At 45.9% G+C, this 27072-nt stretch overlaps 2 protein-coding genes across 6 annotated transcripts in view; one reads left to right on the top strand and one right to left on the bottom strand.

Annotated features, from left to right (window-relative positions):
- The window catches only part of PPARGC1B (PPARG coactivator 1 beta), a 122088-nt gene extending 114100 nt beyond the window's left edge, over window positions 1–7988 (top strand). For 2 of the 4 annotated variants that reach the window (XM_073230791.1, XM_073230802.1), the window contains exon 12: window positions 4–7988. In XM_073230791.1, coding sequence (XP_073086892.1) covers window positions 4–275 — 272 coding nt within the window. In that variant the 3' untranslated portion in view covers window positions 276–7988. The remainder of the gene's footprint in view (window positions 1–3) is intronic. The other 2 variants (XM_073230814.1, XM_036994069.2) reach the window with 1 other exon arrangement.
- Window positions 7989–10094: 2106 nt separating this feature from the next.
- Window positions 10095–27072, bottom strand: part of PDE6A (phosphodiesterase 6A) — a 69128-nt gene continuing 52150 nt past the window's right edge. For both annotated transcript variants that reach the window (XM_073230781.1, XM_073230776.1), the window contains 5 exons: window positions 16313–16376; window positions 15985–16059; window positions 14790–14873; window positions 12901–13045; window positions 10095–11471 (listed from right to left, as the gene is read on the bottom strand). In XM_073230781.1, coding sequence (XP_073086882.1) covers window positions 11404–11471; window positions 12901–13045; window positions 14790–14873; window positions 15985–16059; window positions 16313–16376 — 436 coding nt within the window. In that variant the 3' untranslated portion in view covers window positions 10095–11403. The remainder of the gene's footprint in view (window positions 11472–12900; window positions 13046–14789; window positions 14874–15984; window positions 16060–16312; window positions 16377–27072) is intronic.

The following is a 27072-nucleotide window of genomic DNA, read 5'->3' as shown; positions in this document are numbered from 1 at the left end:
TAGGGGACAAGCTGGTGAAGACAAAGGACAAAGAAGTACAAGTTAGGAGAGAACTATTTGCAGGTGAGAGTCGATACAGCCTTGTAGTTCAGCGCGGAGTGTCAGGAGGCGCAGGAGGGTTCCCGGCAGCCCTCCACCTACCTGCATGGCCGCTTCAGCATCCCCACAGTGAGGGCCTCCTAGTGTTCTGGCCACTTGACGTGACTTCACAACAGTTTACTAAAGGGCAAGGAGCTGTTAGGGCAGGTAGGGTGCCAGCTGGAGAGGAGCTCTGAGGCGCTCTAGGTCAGGCCCCACCACTCTGCAGACAGGGCAGCCGGGGCCCCAAGACACTGACGACACGGCAGGGGTCCCCGCAGAGTGGCAGGGGCGACGCTTGCTGTCCAGCGCTCTGAGGCCTTGGGCCGCATCTGCTCCGAGGGGCCGACCCTGGTGGCAGGTGTTCCAGGCACTGGCCTTTGTCACTTGCTCACCTCCTTCCCCTCTCCTTGACTCCCCAACCCCACTGCCCAGAGGCCAGTGCAGAAGAGGCCCTGCCTGCAGCATTGAAAAACAAGTACGAAGCCATGGATTTTGACAGCTTGCTGAAGGAGGCCCAGCAGAGCCTGCACTGATAACAGCCTTAACCTTCGAGGAATACCTCAATACCTCAGACAAGGCCCTTCCAATATGTTTACGTTTTCAAAGAAATTAAGTCTATAGAAGGAGAGAGAGCGAGCGCATGAGAGAACACACGTGAGAGAGACTTGAAACTGCTGTCCTTTTTTTAAAAAAAAATCAATGTTTACATTGAACAAAGCTGCTTCTGTCTGTGAGTTTCCATGGTGTTGATGTTCCACTGCCACACTAGTGTCCTCGCTTCCAGCGGGTTGTCCCTGGGTGTGCCTCCCGGTGCTGGGCGGTCACCCAGCTCCCCTCCCTTCCTCTCGTAGACGTGCAGCCATGTTCACCATAACATTTCATGTCTGTGGTGTGTGATGATGAAATTATTACTTGTGAATAGAATCAGGATTATAAACTCATTTTCAATTGAAGAAAACAAAAGTATATCCTTAAAATAATGTATTTATGGCTCAGATGTGCTGAGCCTGGGATTCTTGTATGGCTTCCTTGATTTTTTTAACTATGCACTGTTGTGAGGTGTTTGCCACTGAGCTGCTCTACTCCCTTTGCCAGAATGCCCTGGAGGGGCTGGGTGGCCAGTAGGCTGGTCCCAAGGAAGTGCGGCCTGCAGACACAGCTGGGGGCAGCAGAGAGAAGTTTCTGGGCCTTTGCTGCCCAGCTCTGCCCGTCTCTCACTGAGCAGGTTTGGGTGTAATCACATTTGGAGCCCTCGCCTGGTCCCTAGCTTATGCGTGGAGTTTGTGCCTGGCCGTGAGGGCTCAGATCCTCCCAGACCGCGTAGGGAAGGTGGGACAAGCCAGATTATTCCTGGTTTCCCAGGTGAGTCGGGCAGTGCTCTGAGTGGTGAAATGGCTTGCCCGAGGTCCCACGGCCAGTGAGAAGGCATAGCGGTGACGCAGCCCAGGAGTCCTGATGGCTGGTCCCATGCTCCCACAGTAGCTGGGGTGGAGATATAAAGTTGCAGGGACTGATGGAGGTGAGTCCAGCTAAACTGGGCAGCAGGTAGAAGCCCACAGGTACATTTTGGGGGTTGAGTCAACAGCTAACCCATCAGCATTAGGCGAGTTCAGCTCTGGGGTGTGTCTGGATCCAGGCTTCCCTGTGGTTTGCCTACACCTGTAGACAGCCATTAGCGCATCCGAGACACACCTGAAGAGGCCCAGCAGGCCGTCTGGGGGCCATCATCCTTTCGGGGCCAACCACCAATCCTTCCTATGCCCTTCAGCTTGTCTTTCCCTTTTCCTCACCTGTAAAGTTGTTTTAGTGACATGGGGCAGGGGGAGCGGAGAGGGGGATGTGCAGGTCACATGTGGGTAACACAATCTCCAAGCTCCTTCCCAACTTAGAAAACATTCTAATTGGGCTTTACTTTAAAATTTGTGTCCTTAAGTGGTGTCAAAGCCATGTCCAGCTGGGTGTCCTGTGGGGGCCCTAGGGCTGGTTGTGCAGGAGGCACGGCTGGGCAGGGCAGAGCACCTCGCTATGGGCAGAGCAGCTCCTGCACGACCTGCTTTGTCAGGGCTCGGGTTTAAAAAGCAAAAAAAAAAAATGGTCCTGCTGCTCTGTAAGAAAGTCCAAAATTGACTCATTACACTGACTCAGCTAATTTAATCTATTGCTAATGCCAGGCCTTGTCCTTTGAAACTTGTTTTGTTTTTTTTTCCAAAGATTATCCGGTACCTCAGTAGGTAAACTGGGCCAGTGAGCTTGTCCTGGGAGGTCGCACCCTCCAAGCCTGTGGAGAAGGCTGCAGGAGACTGGCTTTAGGAGGAGCGGGGAGCCTGAGCTTCTGTGTGTCACTTGACCTCTCTGGGCCCCAGTTTCCTCTTCTGCGAAATGGACTGAGGTGGGGAATTTAGCATGTTCATCTTTAAGGTCCCTGCCAGCTCTGATCGTCTTAGTTTCTGGTAAGGTGGTATCTACCTCAAGATACCACATATATGACACAGGTACCACTGACTGCTACACACTCGTGGCCAGTGGCAGACATGACTTGTCAGCCGCAGCCCTCCTGTTCTCTGGGCTTGGCCATGCTATCAGAACCTTAAACACAGTGCCCTGGCCGACGTTACTAACTGATCAGAGTTGAACCTATTTGACATGCTGGTCTAGTCTTTGAAAGGTTTCCATCATACAGGACCGTAAGGTGGCTGGACTTAACGCTGGTCTGGCCCATCCCTGTCTGATGTCCTGATCTAGTTCCCCTATAGCTATTTTTTGACATAAGACCTACAATACAACTGTAATACACAATCCCTTTGGGGGTGGGTGGGGTAGAGAAATGGAATAGCAGACATGAACATGTTTGAGGAAGCAGGGTTTATGAGGATAGACCAAAAAATGGACTTTCTACAGCACAGACCTGAACATTCTAGATTCCTTTTCCAGCTATTCACTGCCTGGCACAGAGTAGGCACTTAATAAATGGTATGGAATGGAATCGAATAGAATTTCAATCCAACTGCTGCCTCCCTTAAGTCCTGATTTACACCAAGGAGTAAAGTAAGATCTCATCGTGTGGAAGCCAATGGGAAAAACTCTAAATTCAGAGTCTGGAAAGCTGGGTTGAGTCCTGGCTCCACCAAGAACTTACCTGTGGTCTTGATAAGTCACAGAGTCCCTTTCCCTCTCTGGAGCTAGTAAGAATTGGACTAGGTGATCTCTAAGCCCCTCATGGCACTAGGCCAGAGATCCTACCATGGGCAGAACCACTTTGGGGTAAAAAAATGGGGATCTTTAGTGAAGAACAAGTCTCTTCCCTCCCCTCTTCTGCTGAAGCTGTCCTTTCTCATTAGGTTAATACATGGCACTTAAGTTACTAAGACAGTGACCCTTGAGCAGAGCAGAGCTGAGGTCTGAGAATGCACTGGGACACGATGTGCCTAAGGTCAGGGCTGGGGCTGCTGACGGGAGAGGATGTCTGCCAGGAGCATCTGGTAGTTTCTGCTCGCCTCCCATGCACACAAGGCTGCAAGTTCTAAGATTGACCAATCCCGGAGACAACCTTTATCTGAAAGATTCATTCGGTGCTCTGTATCATTTACCAAGGAGACTCCAAGTTCTCTCCAGGAAAACTAGTCAACCTTGTCTCTTTCCCACCAAATTAAGGAATGACCCAGAGGGAGCAACTGCCCTTGGCAACCATCTCATTGTAGCTCTGTCCTAGTATTTGCTCTTGATGATGTTTACATGTGATTGCCATAAAAGCTTACTGCAGACTGTGTTTGTAGCCGCCCATGCAGGGCAGGTTGTTCTGTCCATCTCTGTGCTGTGCTGGTGTTTTCTGATAATGTGGATAAGTGGAATTCTTCCATCTCCTTCCTCATTCGGTACAAGGCTGAATCAGAATCCTCACTTTTGGGGGCTCTGGTTACTGAAGGAAAATGCATCAAAGAGGTAGAGCATTTGAATGGGTGGAGTGCAGCAAAGACTCCCTTATCTCCTCGCCCTTGCCCTGCAACCAGGAAACTGCTTTCAGTCAAAAAGCACCAGTCAATTGTCTGTATCTGCCCTGAGGTCTCTCAGCACTGCATGTCAAATACACTCAGGAGAGAGGCGGGGCTTTGGGGACACGAGGAGGACGGGAGCACTGCTCTGACCTGCAAAGTCTTGGTACCCAAATCTGGCTGTGGGAAGAGATGCCATAAGAAGTCTTTCAGTCACCTGAAGCCTGTGCTTGTTGATGTCTAGAGAGTGATTTCTTCTCGGCATATGCAACGCGCATGCTGAGGCCACTGTGCAAAGGTGAGTGGAGGGGGCAGGAAAGGCATTGACAGCATGGTCCTTCTGCGTGGACAGGTCAGAACCCCATCCCAGGCCTCGAATGCCATTGAAATCACAATTGAGCCTGAAGCTTGAGAGACGGGGTCATCCCAGCTAATCTGCCTCCCTGTCAAATTGCGGTATTTTTCTTAGCATTTGAGACTTAGTAACTGCTCTCAGATATGACCAAGGAAGGAAATGGGATAGACAATAGGAAATGAAGTGAACCTAATGGTTTCATAGGCCAAAGAAGAGAGAACACCCCTACCCCCACCCCACCCTTTCCCAGTGGGGCAGATGGAAACCAGTTAGTACTTACGTGCAATATATTTAAGCTGGTCTCCCAGTCCCTGAGGTGTTTGCACACATAGAGGAGCTCCAGGGCTGTTTACTGAGTCTGGAGGTACAGGGTAAGTGGAGGGAGAGCTTGGGAACTGGGAAACCCACAGAGGCCCTTGCCCCAAAACAGATGTGGGGGGAGGGTGCCTGGCAGCCAACTGCAGGACATCCCAGAAGTAGGCCGAGGCTGACTTTGTAGTGAAGCCAATAAAAGCACAGAAAATCACAACACTCCAGCCTGGCTCCATGTTTCTGCACTGGCAATTAGGGTTTCATTTGGCTGTGCGAGGCACTCCGCTAGGGATTAGCATGGGGTCAGGAAGGGCAGGTGTAAGGGAGAAGAGAGCAGAGATGTCTCCCTAGATCTCAGCAGCAGGAGAGCCCATCCTAGGGCAGCCCTTTGCCAGCCTCTCTGCTGGAGGCCCCAGAAACAGAATGGTGAGTTTAGATCTTGCTACCTGTTTTTGTAAATAAGAAATAAAAGCCCAGCTGACAAGAGGGTTTGCAGAGCAAGTCATTTAACTATAAGCCATCTCAGATTGAGAAGCCTGATGTTTCTTACTTGCTATGTGATCTTGGGCCTTTGTTTCCTCACCTAGCAAATGAGAATATAGGATTGGATGAGCATTGAAGTCCCTTTCACCTCTGACAGGCACAGATTCCCATCCTGGGGCATTAGGAATCCACCACTAACTCGTGAAACCAATTTCATTCACTGGCTGTGCCCACTTCATATTCGAGGTGAGAATTCTCTGCAAGGTAACCAACCAGCAGTAGATTCAAACCCACACTGTCCTGGCTGACTCACCTTACTCAAGGGGGCCAGCTCCCCAGGACAGAGCTAAGCCATAGTTTCTAGTGAGGATGGTGAGAGGTTAAACCAGCCTGGCCAGGTGGAGGTGCCAAACCTCACATCAGCCTTGCCGTCGTCCCCATGGAGCAGCTTTCAGTTTGAATGTTGTGACCATTTGGCTGCTTCTCTCTTGCTCATAGACAATGCTAGCAATACACTTCAAAACAGCCAACTTAGGCACTTTTCACACATTTCTTTCAAATGATTGTAAAACATATGGGGACAGGAGGCATGGATCACACTGTATATGTTTAGGGCAGCTTTTGTTTTTGTTCTTTAATGGTATAGCAGTGGTGACTGAAGCTTTGAGATTTGGGGGCACATTTTCAGATACTCTTTCATTAAAATGCCTTGCAGATCCTTAGAAGCATCAAAGACATCTAACTGCCTGAATTGAGGGCTGGAAAATTATTTTGTCGGTCATTCCCTGGGCTGTGCAACATCACTTCCAAAAGGTGTTTAGATACTAGAACCCTCACTGTTAGGTATGTTTTGTCAAAGGATCACCCACAGAAGCCTGAGAAAGCCTCCCTTTCCACTTTGCCAGCCTCGTTCATGGGTGACTTGTAAAGGGACTGGTCAGCTTCCACCTCAGCACTTTGCCTTATCAACGTCTAGTCGTCATCTAATAATGGCCAAAGACTGTATCCACCAGCTACCCAGATGGAAAGCAAATAAACCACCTTGCTGTCCAACACCATCTGTGGGAACAAAGTATAACAGCTCCAGCGAACCATGTGTGTGGAGAGCCCAGTGTAACACCAATCACAGGGTCCCGGGAGCAACCACTTAGTAGAGTGTCACGCAGACTGAGAAGCACACTAGCTGTCCTGTGGGCAGAGGAGACCGAAACAGACCCTGTGTCCAGGTGCCCGGGAGGGGTTTACTGTAACTGCAATACTGGCAGTCCAGCTGCTGACCTTGTTAAGTGAACCTCTGTTAGGTGACCTGCATTGTACCCTGGGGAGAAGCAAAGAGGTTGGGTGTGGTGGTTCTGGGGGGCGAGGAGCAGGCCTGCCATGGTCTTCGATATGGTCCACGAATAACTGAACAGGTTTTTGTCTGTTTGGTTGGGTGGTTTTGTATTTTGTATTAAAAAAAATCTTGTCAGGTGTTTTGTGTTAGGAATAAAAAGTCATAAACTATTCCCAACTTTGTTTCTTGAGGAATGTTCTGATTCCTGTGGAAACAGGTTGGAAATCTCAAGGGGCGTGTGGTCAGGGTGGTCAGTGGAACAGGGAAGTGGGCTGCTTGGATTTTCAGATGGTTTGTGGGGGAGACAACCATCCAGAAGTCCAGTTTGGTGTAGTCTGCTCTGGAAATTCACCCCCGTCCCCTGCATCTCCTTGTGCCACGGTGTTAGCATCGACTTGGAGCATCTGCTTCTTCCAGAGGCAGCTACTGATGTTGATGCCTCCACAGGATCCCTGGCCCCAGCCCCAGGTTTCTAGAGAGACGGTGTCTGTAGCCAGCCTTACCTGACTTGGCACGGTGGTCCCTGGGGCCCCTTCCAGCATTTCCAAATCTTGGACTCAAATCCTTTTCTCTTGGTGTGGTCATTCAGCCTCGAGAATTCTGAGCAATAGGGAGCCAGGGCTTTCCCTGGCTCTGTGACAGGGACGGACCAGGGAATGGCTCAACTTGTGAGGTCTGGACATCCCCAGGGTTACTGCCGTAGGGGGTGTTATTTATTAGGAAGCCCAACAAGGTAACTACAGCCTGGGGTGTGTGAGTGCAAGGCTGTGTGCACCTGCACCTGTGCACGCCTCTGTGTGTGTGTGTGTGTGTGTGTGTGTAATTACATTGATGCATTTCTTGAGAAAGGTGCAAGAATTTCACCTACACAGAGGGACACATCTGCTTTGTTGTTTATAATAGAAAGCTAAATTTTAATTTTTTAAAGGACACTGCTAATGATTGAGAATCGAGTTTTTAATTTTGCTGTTTTTTTTAATTGGTAGGGGATTTTTTATATATTTTTTTCCATTTTGTTGGGTTGTGTCCTTATTTATATAAATACTTTATCTGTAAGGCAAGGAAGAGACCTTCTCTGCTTTCAGTTATTGTGGTTGTCATCGTCCCTGTTTTATTTCTGGTGTGATTTATCTGTCTTACCTTCTAAATGAGAAAATGTTTTCCTGTATTTGTACATGGTCAGATTCTATAGTTTCCTAGATAATTTAACCAAATTGCTCTATGTATAATTATTCTGTGAGTATAAAGTTCTATTTTAACGTCTGTAAATACTTCAAAACTAGCTTCTTTTCTCAAACTCCCACTGTGGAGTTATTGTTTACATCACAAAAACTGTAGAATCTCTATGCTCATGTAATGTAAATAGTGAAGTGATCTGCTTATAAATAAACTTAACAAATACTCTATGGAGATTAAAAAGAAAATACTGCCTATAGCCCTGTCCAGGTGTGCCTGTCTTTCTTTGCTTACATGCTCACTGAGGAACACCCTGGCCATTAAATGGCAAAAGGCTGTTCCAGCTTCAGTGTCCCCTTGTCAGACAAGCCCCCAGTCAAGGGGTGCCCCCACTGCTCCAAAACTCTGAGCTCACTTTTCCTTCCTGCACAGCACCTGCCGTGGATCAGAGTGAGGCGTTCAGTCACCTCGCTGCACAGATGTTACCTTACTAACTTCTGCCACAAGTCCTTTTCTACAAAGTAACACCGCTTTCTGAACAAGGACCCCCTTGTTTTGGTGCCTACCAGCTTTCCCAGAGGCACAGTAAATATGCATGCTGAAGGAGAGATTTGGACTTTAGGGCCTCTGGCAAAAACACCCACCAATGGACAGCTACAGAACCACTGCAGGTCAGAGGATTTAGAGAACAGATTTGAACTGTGTGCACATTTGGGTAAACCTGAAACATTTTCCTTAGCTCTCTTAACTCCCAATAAAAGCAGTGAAGTGGCATCTTCAAAGACTCTTGGTCTTGGATGTGTGTCTTATTTCTGCAGTTTCAAAGCCCTCTCAGGTTCAGCCTTTATTTTGCCCTCAAACTGCTTTAACTGTAGTTTTCAGTGCAGTTTGGGTGCAAGATAACCGTGTATCCCCAGAGGGTTGAAACATTTGTGGAGAAAATTACAAACAAGAAGAGGTACAATAGCCATTTTGCTTCATGCTATGCACAGACTATTTTCAAATTGTATATTACATAAACTAGCTCTATCATTGTGTAGGTGATTTTATTTTTTCAATCTGGAAATTGTTGGGATTTCTTAGAAGGAAACACGTCATATTTCCCATTAAAATGAATGGGGATGTTGCCACCCAGCAGCAGGGTTCTCTAGCATGAGAGGGTCCTTAGGGAGGTTGTCCGTGTGACTGGCTGCTCACTATCTGTTGTCCCTGTGCTAGATGGTAAACTTCAGAAGAGCAGGTATGCTTCTCCATTCCTTGCAGGATGTCCAGCCCCGTTCATCAGGAATTCCTGAATGGATGAATAGATCCTGTCTGAGGTCTGATGACTATCCCCAGCTAAAGGCAGCCAAGCCGCAGTGTCACAGAAATGATCCCTCCAAATGCATTCAGTGGTGCGAGGCACAGATGGGAGATGTAGAGCCTAAAGACCTGTGTTTGAGATCCAACGCAGCCACTTCCGTATTGTACCAACTTGGACAAGCTACCATTTCCATCCCTGGTTCCCCCTACTATAAAATATGATGGTTTGCTTATGTTCTAAAAAATTGCTTTTTAAATGCAACATGGTGAAGGGCAAATGGTTACAAGGTCAGTAATGTCAGGCTGTTGGCTTTGATTCCTGACTCCACCACTTACCAGTCGGTTGTCCTTGGGAAGGTTTCTTAACCTCTCTGGTCTCCTCCTCATGTAATAAGGCTAGTAATAGTTTCTGCCCCACAGGATTGTTGTGAGGATGAAATCAGATCGTGCACAGCACTTAGGATATATCATAGACACTAATCAACATCAGGTGTCCCCCTTGTGCACAGTCTCTGGTGCTAACCATAGCTGTGTGTGAAGGCATGGCATAAATTACAACCTTCATTAGACAGATGGGGAAGGCTGAGGACTGAGAGCAGAAGGAGCCTGTCCAAAGGACGGAGCCAGGACCAACAGTTTCCCTGTATGTTTCTGGGTGACGTTTCTCCTCTTTACCCTGCCACTTAGCTGCTACATGTGACATGTGTAGGAACATGCCTCTGTTTAAGAGACCACTGCTCTGAGAGTGCCAGTTTGAGGAGGGAAGAAAATCTAGCTTGGGAGTTTAAAAGAAGAGGGTTCCAGAGCCAGTTCCCTAATGAGAGCATGGCCCGCAAATATGGGTGGGGCTCAAGCACTGGGAGCCCGGATGGATCTGTTGTGGAGTCTCAGGGACGTGAGCCGTGCACTCTCTGTTCCCTGTGACTCTGGGCATCTGCTTCTGGAGAGAAACCAAGTGACCTCACCTGGCCCATCACTTCGCTGGCCTACAGTTCCCTTGTTTATATAAAAAGGGAGGTTGGAGGAGATCAGTGGTTCAAAAACACGCGTTTCCTTTCCTTAAAGCAACTGCTTTAATATATTAGCTTTTGCATAACATTTCACTGGAAGGAAGAGAAGTTTTAGAGCTAACGCCTGCTTATAGGAGAATGGGGACAGGGCAACGTGTTATATGCCACCACAGGGAAGCACCTGGATAAATCCAGAATATGGAACAACTGGCTCTCAGCAATACGACACTGACCAAGAAAAAAGAGGAGGGAGCACTGTCAAAAAGAAACAAGGGAGATAATGACTGAACACAGTGTGAAACTTGTTTGGACTGGATTCAAGCAAACCAACTTTTAACGACTTTTTTACCAGTGATTGGTGATTAAGGACTGGTGTCACATTAGGTCCTGCAGAAAGCAGCCTCTGCAGTGGACTTAGTCTGCAGGGTGTTTATTAAGGAGTGCCCTTGGCACCAACACCTGGGAAAGGGAAGGGGTCGGAGTGGGCAGAGGGAGGAGCTGAGCTGTGCCACAAGCCCAGCCACATCCTTGGTGGGTCCCATGAGGAATCCTGGAGCTGGATGGCCTTGCAGAGCTGTCCCATGTGGGGCTGAGATGAGCAGGCCTGGACACCTGTGTGGATCAGCCACTGGGTATGGGCCGCCCTGGGAAAGGGCTCACATGGCCTTGGGTAACGTGTCTCCGTGCAGCAGAGGTCATTCCTGAAGGGGCTGGCTGAGGGCTGTCTGCCAATGGCACTCAGCTGCTGGGGCCACAAGTCTTCTACCCTTTGGTATGGGGCCTGTACAGCTGCTCATCACAGCATCTACCGCAACCAGATCGTTATTACATGTAATAATGATGCAGTTATGTTAAAAAACACGCAGATGTCTTAAACATGTGTAATGGAGGGGTGAAATCGTATGTCTGGGATTTGCTCTTTTAGATGCTTTAGTTAAGAAGAAAATGAAAGAGAAATGAAAAGGATGGATGAAGCAGATGTGGTGCCATGTTACATTGGAATCTGGGTAATGGGTAGGTGGGTGGGATTCATTGCACAAGTCTCTACTTTTGAGAATGACTGAAAAATTTTACAATAAAATGAAAGTATAAGAACAAAATGATTCAAAGCAAGCAGGTCAATCTGGCATTAATTAATTGTCAATTGATATCTATGAAAGCCAGAATGTTGGTTTTAGGTCAATGAAAAGTTCTCAAGGCTAACAAAATGAAAGCCACTAGTTAAGACGTAAGCTGAATTCTCTTTTAGCCTTCAAATCCTATGGCTTCTTTACTTCTCAAGAAGGTGCAGGCTTCCCACTGGCTTGGTTAATCTCTTCCATGAAGGAGGGTGCCACACTGGTCAGCTGATCCCCGCTAGTGCTACTGGATGCAGCAAGACTTGGATGCAGGTCTGTCCCCTATTGGGCCAGGCTGGTTCCCTGCAGCCCCTGCAAACAGGAAAGAGAACATACCAGGTAAGAGGAGGCTGGACTGGGCTTCCCCTTTGCCCCAGTTTGCAACCAAGAGTTGCAAACTCAAAGGCTTTCAGAGGTCAACACATAATCACACATGCAGAAGGCAAGCCAAGTGTAGGGAGAATCAGAGAAATCAAAAATGTTGACTCAGAAAAATAGCAGCACAATCGTGATGATAAATGGCAACTATCACTTAGCACCAATGTCTGAGAGTAATAGGGAGCAGTGCAGACTGTGACAAACCAGAGAGATTCCCTAGTCCCTGCAAAAGGGAGCAGTTGCTCCTCAGCTCCAGCTAATTGTCATGCAGAGATGCAGACTGGTGTGGCCAAATCTTGATTTAAAAAAAAAAAAATGCCAGAAATCTGGATTTTTTAAATCTGAAGTATTCCAATTGTAAAAATGGACTGCAAATTTGCATTTTTTTTAAAAGCAGGCCAAACAAAAGACATTTGCAAGCCACAAGTTTGCACAGACCTGCCACTAGCCCAAAAGACAAAATGCAAATTCAAAAAAGACAGCATCTCCCTCAGGATACTTTGCTGCCATTTTCTGGAAAATTGTAAAAACAATACAAATCTATGATGGAGCTGTACAAACAGCACAACTTGCAAGACCGTAAGTGGTTGCCTCACATTTGCAGCTGCCAGTTTAGAATCACCCCTCGTTGCCCAGAGCAGAGTAGAGCCAGAGACCTGTCAGTGTCTGAGTGAAGAGTGTGTCTAGAAGGGTGGGTGTGCAGAGGCAGTCAGGGCTAGTGAGGACCAGAAACCGTGTCCTGTGAAGGAACTGAAGCCACACACCAGTAAATAATGACTTGAGGGAAGGAGAGTGTTTCTTCACTGGGGCCGGGTTGGAACAAAGAAATCCCATTTGATTCCTAAGGGCAAGACTGTGCCACTAGGTGGAGGTTCAAGAGGAGAAGTGCAGAGCTTTCTGATAGTGGTGAGTGAGGCTGGCATGGAAGACAGCGCACCTGTCATCACTGGTGGTCTCACAATGGTATAGACAGGATTCAAGCTTTAGACGGAAGACTGGAAATTTGGCCTCTAAGATTCCTTCCAGCCAATAATTCTAGGTTTTCTCCTTCATGCCTAAGTAGGGCCCCAGGGCCACAGTTTTAGAACTGGACTCTATCCCACACTAGTTGGGGGGCAGCTGGGCAATCCTTGATGCAAGCCTCGATCTTGGGACTCAGGCTCTGCCCCTTACTAACTCTGTGATGTGGCCATAATACTCCATCTCTGTGAGCCTCCGTGCTCTTGTACAGAGAATGGGGGTAATAATAGGTCATGGGGAAGCCCAAATAGGAACACACATGAGACTCTGAGACCAGGCCAGGCACACTGTGAGCACTCTGTGTAGGGGCATCTGGGCCTCCCACCTCTCCCCTTCCACAAACCTTGCTTGGCTGCCTGCTGTTTCTGCTTCTCCTCCAGCACCTTCATCTTAGCATCATACTCATCAGCAAGTGCCTTCCACTCCTGGCGGTTGTTGGTGATCCCATCCAGCATGGGCGTGATCTCCTCATGGAAGCGGGAGAATTCCTGCAAGAGCGAGAGCCTCTGGTGCGGGGATCACGACCCAGGGTCCAGGCACAGAGGGAGGCGCAACTCAGCATGCCCACCACCTGAATGAGTGGCCTTGAGGAGCAGGTGTCCTGTCACTCCACAGTGCACATGCTGCCACTGTAAGGCTTGTGGTCAACAAGATCCCCACCCCCTCTCCTGCTTAAAACCCTCCTGCAGCACCCCTGTCCTTCATGGTGGGGTGCATGCTCCTTCACATACTTTCTTCAACCTTCTAGACATTCCAAATCTGTCACTTCCTGGAGTGTATCCTTCCTTCTGTCAGCTGCACACAAGCTCCCCCCTTTGCGAGGACACCCTAACTTCCCCTCTTTCCCTTGAGGGCTCCACTTAGATGTCACTTCAGGGAAGTTTCTTCTGATTCCCTAGATAAGTTGAACCACCTATTCAAAGCTCCCAGAGCCCTCTTTTCCCACATCTCACATCACTGTGATGACTCCCTTTTCCTGACGATTCCAGGAGCTGTGACCTTGGAGAAGGCAGGGACATAGTCTTCTCATTTGTAGGGTGGCCCTGGCCCAGCACAGGGGCACAAAGATGCTCAGCAAATATTTGCTGTGTGAGACTGGGATTTGTGAAGGGGATTTTTAAGTTCTCTTAACTCTAAGAATAAAAATAATGCCTCTGAGCAAAACATTTTACAGTTTGTGAAGTACTTTATCTCCTTTGATCCTCAGAAATGCCTATGAGGTAGGAAAACAAGATTCATTACTCCCAGATGTTTAGGTGAAGAAATCAAGTTGCAGATCAATGGAGCATCTTTGCCCAAGGTAAGCACAGCAAATCCCGGGCCCGCTGCAGAGTTCCAGCCAGTGGCAGCCATGCTCAGAGCTGCCTGGGTGGGGTCCGGGCTCTGCCACAGGCTGTGAGACTTGAGCAGGCCACCTGCAGAGCTCATCCTCACCCATGAAGTCAGGACGGCACAATACGTATCTCACAGGATTGTCAGGACAGCACACATGAAGTACTCAGCCCCCTCTCCCTCTTTTAGAAATGTTACTGATACAGTGGAGAGCATGGCCACTCTGCCCAGTTGCTCAGAGGACTTGAATCGGCCTGTGTTGTATCAGACATGCACCTGTTCCCTCACTGGAGCACGCACACTTCTCCACAGAAGGGCTGCAGCCCACATGGCAGAAAGAGTCCTGGACCTAATCCTGTTTCATGGCTGACCCCAGTGACCCTGCCCCATCATTTCTCATCTCTGACTGCTGTCTCCTCATGTGTAACATGGCCAAAATAAAATAACAAATAGGAGGGGGATGGTGGCACAGAGAATGTGAATTTGGGAGGGGTAGGTTTCTCAAGAGGGAGACTTTGAGCAAGAGCTTAAAGAGAAATTAAGATTATCTTTTGACAACTGGGTTGCTGTGGCCTATCGCATTTCCACCATCAGGGGAAGTTAGGAGGGCACAGTTCTGTGTTCTTCCCCCTTCCCTGTCTGAAACCATATTTAGTCATTTGTCCCACAACTATTGAGCAACTAGGGTGTGTGAAGCTCCATGCCTGGGTCACTCAAGACCCCATATGCTGCCCTGAGCACCACACACTGTTGCAAATGAGAAGCACCTTGTAAAGTATCACCCACTGGTCACTTGCCAGGGTTCATTATTCCTGATGTCTTTCAGGAATCCATTTATCAAAAACATCCTCTGAGAAATAATAAAATAAATAATTGGACCTGAGAAAGCAAATAACCTACCTTATAAACAAAGGTGCAAACAAAGTCAATGAAGCCAACCTGAAGCTTGGGGAGTTCGTCCGCCTTATTTCTGTCCATCATGGGCTGTTATGGGGGAGAAAGAGTTAACTGCACTGGGCTCCTCCTGGTGTGGTGCAGGAAGGGGGGCACATGCTACTTATGAGGATTCTTGCTTAAAAAAATATATCAAACCTGAAATTCATCAAGTTTCTACACCTGACTAGTGGTTTTCAGGCAATATAGGTCTAGAGGAACATATTAAATAACACCACAGAGGTGCAATCAACCAAATGCAGAATGTGAGAAACTACACAACAGAGGACCCACTGCCCTCAACAAATAAATAGCATATGAAAAAAAAAAGGAGGAAACTGGTACTTATGAAAGGAGATTTAAGAGACAGGAGGGAGTGTGGACTTGAATGGATCCTGATTTAAACAAATCAACTGAATTATTTTTCTTGCTTAGTCAGGGAAAATGAACAGTATGGAGATTGACGATATTAAAGAATTATTGTTAATTTTGTGAGTGTGATAATGGTGTGTGTGTGTGTGTGTGTGTGCAAGTTCAGATACACACTAAAGTACATACTTAAAGATACATACTAAAGTATTTATGGAAGAAATGACGACATCTAAGATTTACTTTAAGATACTTAAGTGAAAAGATTAAAAAATGCCAAGGCGTGGGCAATAGACAAAACAAGAATGGCAGACTGTTGCTAATGGTTGAATCTGGCTGATGGGTAAGTAGATTTCATTAATTAGTTTCTCTACATTTAAAAATCTTAAAAAGAAAGCAATACAAATCTGACGGCCCTTGCTGTTGACGGTGGACCCTAGGCTGTTGGAACTGAAAGGGAAATCCAAGTGTCGGTGTCCGTTTGTCGGTCCCTACTTAGCTGAGTGAACTAAGGACACATCCATTAGAGCAGGGCTCCCAGACCTTGGGGAGGCATGCACTGCTGGGTCCACCTGCGGAGTTCCTGCCTAGGTAGGGTCTGTGAACTTGCATCTCTATTATGTGCCCCAACAATAAGGTTAATGGTGGTCTGGGGACCACCCTTTGAGAACCACTGCATCAGGAAAAGGTTATCTCTATGGTAAGGTTACACACTGCTATATCAGGAGGCACATCGCTCTACTGAGAGGAGGTCGCGTGTGCCCAGCATCAGGTTGGTCCCGTCTCTACTCACAATGGGATTCTGCTGCAGCACCGTGCGCTCCAGGTCACCTTGTTCCCAGAATTCGGCTGCGACCAGCAGAGCTACCTGCAACAGACAGACGCCCACACCCTCACGGCATCAATGCCCAGCCCTGACCCTCCTGCCACTCTCACTCCACTTGGGTTTCCAGCTCAGCGAAAACGAACCCCACTCTTCCCCTGCCACGTGTTGTCTTCCCTGGAGGGGTCCTAACGTGCTTTCCATGTCTTGGCGCAGGAGCCTTGAACAAAGGCGGCTGCCTCTGGAGCTGCTGTCGTGGTACGGGGTTTCCCTCCTCTCAGCCAGGAGGAGACCATACCTTACTCTGTACCTCCCAGGGCTTGGTGATGGCTGAGAGATCACAGGCGGTCATCATCATGGCCCTGTACATAAAGACACCGTCCCTCAGTCCAGAGTCATGTAAGGCCCCAAGTGCTGGTTAATCCCATCCATTCCTCCTTTGTCTACACCCCATTGAGAGCTAAGGGGTCATTTCCCATTGCATCTGCAGCTCAAGCTTTGAGGTCAGGCAGACATTTAAATCCTGCCTAATTACCAGAAGTTTAACATTAGGCAATTAAGCCAACCTCTCTAAGCCTCTATATAATAATTACAGACAAAATGCTTGTCTGGCATTTTCCTCACAGAGTGGATGCAAGATCAAATGAGATATTGTGCGTTAAAACTTAGCATAGTCCTAATACCAAAACCAGGCAAAGACCCCACCAAAAAAGAAAATTACAGACCAATATCCCTGATGAACGTAGATGCAAAAATACTCAACAAAATATTAGCAAACCGAATTCAAAAATACATCAAAAAGATCATACACCATGACCAAGTGGGATTCATCCCAGGGATGCAAAGATGGTACAACATTTGAAAATCTGTCAACATCATCCACCACATCAACAAAAAGAAGGACAAAAACCACATGATCATCTCCATAGATGCTGAAAAAGCATTCAACAAAATTCAACATCCATTCATGATAAAAACTCTCAGCAAAATTGGTATAGAGGGCAAGCACCTCAACATAATAAAGGCCATATATGATAAACCCACAGCCAACATCATACTGAATAGCGAGAAGCTGAAAGCCTTTCCTCTGAGATCGGGAACAAGACAGGGATGCCCACTCTCCCCACTGTTATTCAACATGGTACTGGAGGTCCTAGCCACGGCAATCAGACAAAACAAAGAAGTACAAGGAATCCAGATTGGTAAAGTCAAACTGTCACTGTTTGCAGATGACATGATATTGTACATAAAAAACCCTAAAGACTCCACTCCAAAACTACTAGAACTGATATCGGAATACAACAAAGTTGCAGGACACAAAATTAACACACAGAAATCTGTGGCTTTCCTATACACTAACAATGAACCAATAGAAAGAGAAATCAGGAAAACAATTCCATTCACAACTGCATCAAAAAGAATAAAATACCTAGGAATAAACCTAACCAAAGAAGTGAAAGACCTATACCCTGAAAACTACAAGACACTCTTAAGAGAAATTAAAGAGGACACTAACAAATGGAAACTCATCCCATGCTCTTGGCTAGGAAGAATTAATATTGTCAAAATGGCCATCCTGCCCAAAGCAATATACAGATTCGATGCAATCCCTATCAAATTACCAACAGCATTCTTCAATGAATTGGAACAAATAGTTTAAAAATTCATATGGAAACACCAAAGACCCCAAATAGCCAAAGCAATCCTGAGAAGGAAGAATAAAGTGGGGGGGATCTCGCTCCCCAACTTCAAGTTCTACTACAAAGCCACAGTAATCAAGACAATTTGGTACTGGCACAAGAACAGAGCCACAGACCAGTGGAACAGAATAGAGACTCCAGACATTAACCCAAACATATATGGTCAATTAATATATGATAAAGGAGCCATGGACATACAATGGGGAAATGACAGTCTCTTCAACAGATGGTGCTGGCAAAACTGGACAGCTACATGTAAGAGAATGAAACAGGATCACTGTCTAACCCCATACACAAAAGTAAATTCAAAATGGATCAAAGACCTGAATGTAAGTCATGAAACCATAAAACTCTTAGAAAAATATATAGGCAAAAATCTCTTGGACATGAACATGAGCAACTTCTTCATAAACATATCTCCCTGGGCAAGGGAAACAAAAGCAAAAATGAACAAGTGGGACTACATCAAACTGAAAAGCTTCTGTACAGCAAAGGACACCACCAATAGAACAAAAAGGTACCCTACAGTATGGGAGAATATATTTGTAAATGACAGATCCGATAAAGGCTTGACATCCAAAATACATAAAGAGCTCACGCACCTCAACAAACAAAAAGCAAATAATCCAATTAAAAAATGGGCAGAGGAGCTGAACAGACAGTTCTCCAAAGAAGAAATTCAGATGGCCAACAGACACATGAAAAGATGCTCCACATCGCTGGCCATCAGAGAAATGCAAATTAAAACCACAATGAGATATCACCTCACACCAGTAAGGATGGCTACCATCCAAAAGACAAGCAACAACAAATGTTGGTGAGGTTGTGGAGAAAGGGGAACCCTCCTGCACTGCTGGTGGGAATGTAAATTAGTTCAACCATTGTGGAAAACAGTATGGAGGTTCATCAAAATGCTCAAAACAGACATACCATTTGACCCAGAAATTCCACTTCTAGGAATTTACCCTAAGAATGCAGCAGCCCAGTTTGAAAAAGACAGATGCACCCCTATGTTTATCGCAGCACTATTTACAATAGCCAAGAATTGGAAGCAACCTAAGTGTCCATCAGTAGATGAATGGGTAAAGAAGAGGTGGTACATATACACAATGGAATATTGTTTAGCCATAAGAAGAAAACAAATCCTACCATTTGCAACAACATGGACGGAGCTAGAGGGTATTACGCTCAGTGAAATAAGCCAGGTGGAGGAAGACAAGTACCAAATGATTTCACTCATATGTGGAGTATAAGAACAAATAAAAACTGAAGGAACAAAACAGCAGCAGACTCACAGAACCCAAGAATTGACTAACAGTTACCAAAGGGAAAGGGACTGGGGAGAAGGGAAGGGAAGGGAGGGAGAAGGGCGGGGAAAAAGAAAGGGAGCCTTACCATTAGCATGTATAATGTGGTGGGGGGAATGGGGAGGGCTGTGCAACACAGAGAAGACAAGTAGTGAGTCTACAGCATCTTACTATGCTGATGGACAGTGACTGTAATGGGGTTTGTGGGGAGGACTTGGTGAAGAGGGGAGCCTAGTTAACATAATGTTCTTCATGTAACTGTAGATTAATGATAACAAACAAACAAATAAAAAACTTAGCATAGTACCTGGACATAGCATGTGTATGATACTGGCAATTATCATGAACATATATGAGGTTTTTATTGTGTGCCACACATTGTTCTAGGCATTTTATAGACATCCTTTTCATTTCAATCTCTTCACATCTTCGGAGTTCCTTCTCTCCTGCCTAGTACAGAACAATGTTTCTCCATCTTTTGCCCATCTTTTCCCCACTCCAAATGGTCAGAGACATTTTAGACATTTTTTCTGTAGTCACTCCAGAGACATACTGCATATCTGTTAGGAGAGCCATGGACTATTGCAATATCTAAGATTTTTTACTCTTTCCCCAAGAACCAATTTTTGCCCCATTAGGGGTGATAATTGCCCTGTTGAAAATCCATGGTGCAGGGAGAAAGGTGACCTCAGTCATTGTGAGGAAGCCTGGCGGTAAGTAGAGGCAGAGATTGGGGTAAAAAAGAAAGAATTAAAAGATAAATTATTTATGAGTTTTACAATAACAGGAGGGTAAGCCAGGTATTATTACATAGGTAGGTACAATATAAGACAGAAAGGGAGGGCACAAGGGCAAAGAATTGGAGGAAGAAGGGGAACTGGAGGTGTTTCCGGGACAGTGGCACAGACATCTGGGATGAACCCAGGGCCACGTGGCATGGTGCTCAATACCCGGCTGGGAAGGGCACACTGCTTCAATAAGCGGCGGAAAGCTGTTGAAGGCTCAGAGCCTGGTCGCCTGGTTGTGACCTCTCCAGAGCTGTGCTGAGGAAGGCAGGGGCACAGTACATGGAAGATGGAGCAAGACAAGAGGATAGGAAGGAAGGAGGGGATTCACTACAGCCATCCAGGCAGAGCAGGAGGGCCTGCCATGGCATCCGCGGGCTGGGAGAGCGTCCAGTCAACCCACTTTAGGAGAGTCAACCTGCCCTGGGGAGACTGGTGAGATGGATAGGCAGGGGCGGGGACAGTGGGAGAAGCCTGGGGCTCTGAATCTTATTTGCTCCTTGGATGATTTTACAATTAACTAGCTATATCTGGCACAGGCTATAGAAATGGGTCTGGAAGGCCATAAGAGTTACTCATGAAATATTAACAGGTTTAAATATCTTCCATTAAGTAAACTCTCAAAAATTCATAGAATTCTTTAAGTTCATAAACTTTCAGAAATGCATACATTTCTTAGAAGCACCTTTATACTTCGTAATAATTTCAAAATGTGTGCCCAGTGCTTAGTGTGAAGTGTTTGACACGTTACAGTCAAATAAACTAAGGAAATGAATGCTCAACTATGCATAAAAGAGCCACTGGTCCCGTCACTTGTCAGTATCCACATTTTACATCCACAGGTGTGGCTTCAGGGATACGCTGGATGTTCACTTTCCTTGGCTGGAGAGATCACATTAAAATCATTCCTGCACCTGGGGATTGACCCCCAAGCGTTCTTCTGCAAACAGAGATTTGTTGTGTGCTTAGGATGGTTGGAGGAGGACCCCTGGGTGCCAGAAAAACCAACTCAAAGCCTCATATGCTCCAAAGACAAGGCATTGCATTCACTTAGGCACCACCCCCTCAGGTTGCTCCCAGGTCAAGGTGCCACACTGGGCCCTGGAGACCCAGAGAGGCCCACAGGGAGGTCACAGTCACTCATGGAACAGAGAGCAAAAAAACCTGTCATCACAATATTCTAACTGGGGATGGCAGAAAGAAGTGCAAGGTACAAAAAATAAAAATAAAAAATCCAAAGGCGAAAGCAACTAGCTCAGCTCAGGAGGTATCTTAAAAGGTGACAGTGGAGCAGGGCCTTGAGGGGTGCATAGGAGCTCTCCAAGACAAGGGAGAAGAAATGGTATAATGGACAAGGTGCAGTAGACAGTACTAGGGATTGCCACAGGGCAGAAGGCCATCCAGGAGTGTAGGGAGCGTGCACCCAATCATCCCTGTCCATGAATGTGTGCCAGACACCAGGCAGGGGCTGGCTCACAGTGTCCCTGCTCTCTGAGAGCTTGTGGACATATTGGGCAGTTGACATGATCACACAAATGAATGTAAATGTGTCAACAAACAACTGCTCTGAAGGAAAATAGTTCTATTCTAGGAGAATAGGTCTGGGAGATCAGGGAGAGCTTCCCTGAGGAAGTGACACTTGAGTTGTAGGAAGTGTAGCTGTGAAGCTGGTAGAGAATGGAGTGCAGAAATGCAGTCTAGGCAGAGAGCATCTAGGGCAAAGCCTGGCACACGCAAAGAGCTAGAAGTGGGGAGGAGCTCAGGGCAGGGGGCTAAGAGGAGGCCCAGGACATGAGCAGGGGAGACCCACAGGACACAGGGCCACGTGAGGGGAAGCCTTCCACCAAGAGCAACAGGAAGAAGAGTCTGAGCAAAAGATTTGCATTTTACAGAGATCACTGTGGCTTCAGTGAGGAGGAGACAGGAACTCCCGCAGGAGGCCAACAGGAAGTATGTAGGGTCAAGACAAAAGATGGAGGTGGTGATAACAAGAAGTCTCCAGATACAAGGCATTTAAGAATTAAACTCACCAGGGCGTGGGGATAGATTAGATGTTGAAAGAGAGGAAGAGGGAGGCATCCGATCAGAAAGGACTAAAGATAACATGGTTGTCACGCAGAAGAGAGCAAAAAGTATTTCATGAAAAGTGTGTCATGATTCTGAGTCAAAAGCCATTGAAATTCAGCAGTTTCATACAGTTCAGTGTAACGCACCCATCCTAACGGTTACTGTGACCATTCTGTAAGATGATTTTGTAAGGGAACAGGTCCTCCTCACCATCACTGTCATCACCTTCATCCCAGTAACCTCTGTCCAGGGCTGCTCAGGTGTGCAGAGCCAGCTGACCACAAGAAGCTGAGCTCACCTGGCCCATCCCCAAAGCAAACTCCAGCTCGGCTCTGCCTCTCAGTGGCACTTCTCCCTGACCCCAGGCTGGGCCCTGAAAGCTCCCCCGCCAACATGGACAGGCAGACATTCAGGCATTTGACACCTCTGGGAATCACACCTGGCCCAGAGGGCGTGGCCTGCGCAGGCAGGCTGGAAGGAGCCTGGGAAAGCTGTGGGTGTGCAGGAGAGGAGGAGTGTGATTTGAGCTTCTTTACTCGATGTGCCACTGATGTCCGTGTGACACTAGGTAAGTCACTTTGTTTCTGTGGGCCTCGCTCTCTCATTTGTAAAACACCAGACCAGGAGCTGGCAAACTGTTTCTGTTAAGGGGTACATAATAAATACTTCAGGTTTTGCAGACCACACAGGCTCCAAGATAGTACTTGGCTCTGGCACTGCGACGTGCAGCCAGCCAGAGCTGAGTAAGGGCAGGCTCGTGGACCCCTTCGGCCAAATGCCTAGGGCCCAGGGTGCTTTGAGGGGCCTGTGAAAATGTTTTAATTTTGATTTGTTCTAAAGTCAGAAGAAAAAATATATAATCAAGCTGAAAATATAATACTGAATCAGCCTGGATTCTATTTGTCTTTATACCCACACAGCCATAACACATCATATTTATTTATTTATCTCCGTGGAGGAAGAAGGCATGATGTCACAACTGCCTAAGGCCCCCCTAAATCATCATGTGGCCTTCTGTAAAAGAAGACAATGTTATTTAAGGGCACTGAGACTTGAATTTCTTATAATTTTTATTTGCCAGCAATATTCTTCTTTTGTTTCCCCCCCAACCAATTAAAAATGTAATAGCCACTCTTAGCTCCTGAGCTGGACTAAAACAGATGTCAGGCCTCCCAGCTCAGCACTAGAAGAACTCAGACCTTTCCAACTCACGGTTCGGTCAGACTGTCAAGGCTGAAATTTGGAATTAAGTGGAGATGTAAAGCGTTTGCGGAAGAATGGGAAGCAAGCCCTCACTCAAAAGCTACTTTAACACCATGGCCCTGAGTGAGCATGCCAAGTAGGGTGATGCATTTTCCCAATTTCTGGGAAGCAAGCCATGAAGACTGAACCAAGACTTCTCATATGACTTCTCATGAGTTCTGTAGGGCACTAGCAAAAGCCAGCTGGTTCTGGGCATCAGGGGATTAGGTGCAGACCTCAGAAGAGCGGCTGCCCCCTGAGACCAGCACTCCAAGACAATCACGGCCTGGGGCAGAGAGAAGGGTGGAGGGGTAGGTTTTTCCTCCCAACAGCCAATTCTGTCAGCCCTTCTGTGTCCTGCAATCCTGTTCGATTCTGACACTAACTAGAGTCAGACCCCACAGGTTTAGGGGCTCAGTCCCAAAAGACTTCACTTCAGAGGTCAGTTGTGAGTGTCAGGTCCCCAGGTTACCCACACTTCTGTCCAACTTGGCTATAAAACTGGGGGTTCCAACTCTCCTCTCCTTTCAGTTTTGGAAGTTTGCTAAGACAGCTAGCAAAACCCAGGGAAACTCTTCACTTACATTTAACGGTTTATTATAGAGGATGCAACACAGGAATAGCCAAATGGAAAAGATGCCAAGGGGAAGGCACAGGGTGGGATGAGGTGTATGCATGGCTTCCATACCCTCCGCAGGAGGTCTCAGAACCAAAGACATCCCTTTCACTCCTATGGCCCAGAAAGGTCCAAGGGTTTTAGACCTCTGTGTCTGGAACTGGAGACAAAAAACCTCCGTCTTATATACCATGCATGGTGCCTAAACATCACTGTCTACCCTGAGCCATGTGGCACAGCACAGCACAGGCACCACATCGGCCAGTCACAATCCATAGGGCAGGTGCTACCATTATCTCCTTTGAGCAGATGAGGAAACTGAGGCACAGAGAGGTGAAACAACCTGCTCACAGCTGAGACTTGAACCCAGGTTGTCTGGTGCCAAAGACCCCATTGTGTAACAGCCACACTACCCAGGTGTCAGGCAGTTCTAATTATATGTCTGGTCACCTAACTGATGAACCCCAACATTGCTCTACAACAGTGATTTTCAACCAGAGACCATTGTTGTCCCCAGGGGACACTTGGCAATATTTGGAGATATTTTTGATTGTCACAGCTTGGGAGGAAGGGCTGCTACTGGCATCTAGTGGGTAAACACCAGGAATGCTGTAAATGACAAGGCCCACAGCAGCGCTCCACAGCAGAGTTCCTCTCCCCAAGTGTCAGTACTGTTAAGGTCGAGAAACCCTGCTTCACAGGCCTTCAAACATTTTCCACTGAGTGCCTCCTAAAGAACTTTGAAAAATGCTTACTTCTTCACACAGTTTTTAATTGACATTTTTACTATTTCATCATAAGTTTAAATATTTAGGGGAGGATCTAATTTATAGCACATTATAAATATTGACATAAAATTGTTACATCACCCTTTAAATACAAAGGAACCTAAATAGTATTACAATTTCATACCGACTATCAGCCCCATCATCCATTTTTCAACACAGGAACAAGCTTTTCTGTAAGAACATAGAGTTTTACATTCTTCCTTTTCTCCATAAATAGTTTTATAAATATGTGTATGTGTATACATGTATACATATATATATATATATGTATGTATATGTGTATCTCTATACACATATATATTTATATAATGACTTTCAAGCCCATATGTATACACATACATATATATATATATGAGAAGTCTTTTAATTGATCACCCTTCCATACTATCCACAACCATATATCAATTAGTTGAAATGATACAAGTAAGGATTTTTTTCTTTGACCATAGGACTCTAAGTATTAAAAACTTTTCTTTAGAATTAACTTCTTATTATTGCACAATTAACCCATACAATAAAATAGAATATCTATTTTTAGAAATACTTATTAAACACTCAAATTTTGGGAGGGAAATTCATCTCTTAATGAAACAGAATGGGGCTATTTTTTAAAAATCAGCTAATGAATGAATATTTCTTATCACTAAATTGAGATGGGGATTTAGCATGTTTTATGCCATTTTTTTTTTGCAACTAATTATCAACTTTGGTATTGAAAGGAGTTTTGTTACAAGAATGTCAACTCAATTCTTTCAGCTCTTCCAAATTAGCTGTTAAAAACTATACTGTGATCATTATGCTGATCAAATGACAATTCTCCTTTGATTTCATTTAAGGCAAACATTAGAATCACTCACTTCCCCAATTTCTGGGAAGCAAGCCATGAAGACTGAAACAAGACTTCTCATATGACTATTAATTACACCCTGACACTTTCTCTGTGGCACTTTGATTAACCTAAGATACTCAGAATGGGTTAGGTCAATTAAAACATTATTAATTTTAACACATCTTCCAGTGTTGTATTTTTTATAAAGTGCTTGTATCTTAAAATAAATTTAAGCTATGTTTTCATCAAAACTTTGAAGCTGCAGATTTGACTCATTTAACTCATGAGAATGTTTGCTATGTAGCATGATTAGAAATGCTAGTCTTTTACTGTCAATAAAGCAGGAAAATCAGACTTGTCAGAAAATCTTTCTGTCACAAAGAATCTGATGTTATTTTTCAATTCAAATAAGCATGTTAGAACGCATCTTGATAACACTCATTTTTTTTCTTAATTCTAAGAAAGTAGAGGTAGATGGGTAGGTATGTAGATTAACTAGAGAGAGAGAGAGAGAGAGAGATGGGTGGATAGGTGATGGGTAGATAGGCAGACAGACTGACAATAGAGAGTGGCCTGGATGAGAGCAGGTGCCTTCAGCACCTACTACAGGTGCTCCTTGGCCCTGGTAGCAGGGGTCATCCCTACACAGTGGTACATTTCTCTGAAGGAAGTAAGATTGTTAAGTGCCTTAGCTCTTACTGCCCTGCTGTACAATCCAGGACAAAATTCTGTTTCTAATGCCTTGTTTTGCTTTTAACCAAAGGCCCCAAACCCGTGCTCAAGTTTCTAATGCCTTGACTCAGAGGCTTTGAAGACAGCAGTAGGTCAAATAGTCCTGCTGTTGGATGTCCCATAGGAAAAGTTTGCATCAAAGGAAGAGTCAAGAAAGGGCGAGTTTGCCTTTATTTTGTACAGTGAGAGAAGAGTAAGCAAACTGACCATGCCTGGCCTGCTGAAGGTCCTCAGGACGTAATGTGAAGCAAGAGAACACTGATTCCTTGAGGCAGGCCAAGCGCGATGCTTCTGGGAAGGTCGGGAGATGAGGCAGAGGGCGTATGTGTGCCTCAGTTTGAAGACTTCCACCTAGGACTGCTTTGGCTTTTGCAATGATTGAAGTCCTGCCTCTGGCTATATTCTTTTTAATTGAACACTGTATCTTCGAAATCCTTGCTATCATATCCTTGTTAAGTCTGTATGACATTCCATTGTATGAAAATACCATCGTGTATTTAACCCAGTCCCCCATCAAGGGATATTCAAGTTGTTTTCAACCTTTTTGTTTACAAATACCGTGGCAATGGATAACATTGTACATGCTCCAATCTGGAGAGTAAATCCTATGTGTGAGATTGCTGGGTCACAGTGTAAGCATTTACAGTTTTCATGAGGATTGCCCTCCATAAAGGCTGCACCTGCTGACACTCCCACCACAATGAATGGGCTTGCCTGTTGCCCTTTATTCTGCCCAACACTGTGTTTTAATCTTTGCCAATAGGAGGCATGAAAAAATTACATCTCATTATAGTTTTATTTTGCATTTCTCTTAATATGAGTAAGGTCGTCATCTTTTCAGATGTTTACATCCCTCTGTAATTCTTTTTCTTGGAAATGCCTGTTTGAGTCTTTTGCCCATTTTTCTATTGGATTTGTCTTTTTCTGAATTGCCTTAACACATTATTTACTAAGGAAATGAGCACTTTTTCTGTTAGAAATGTTGCAGATTA

This window comes from Manis javanica, chromosome 1 (assembly GCF_040802235.1).
Source record: "Manis javanica isolate MJ-LG chromosome 1, MJ_LKY, whole genome shotgun sequence".
NCBI classification, from domain to species: Eukaryota; Metazoa; Chordata; class Mammalia; order Pholidota; family Manidae; genus Manis; species Manis javanica.
Note: the sequence above shows the minus strand (reverse complement) of the source record. Positions and strands in the feature narration are given on the sequence as shown.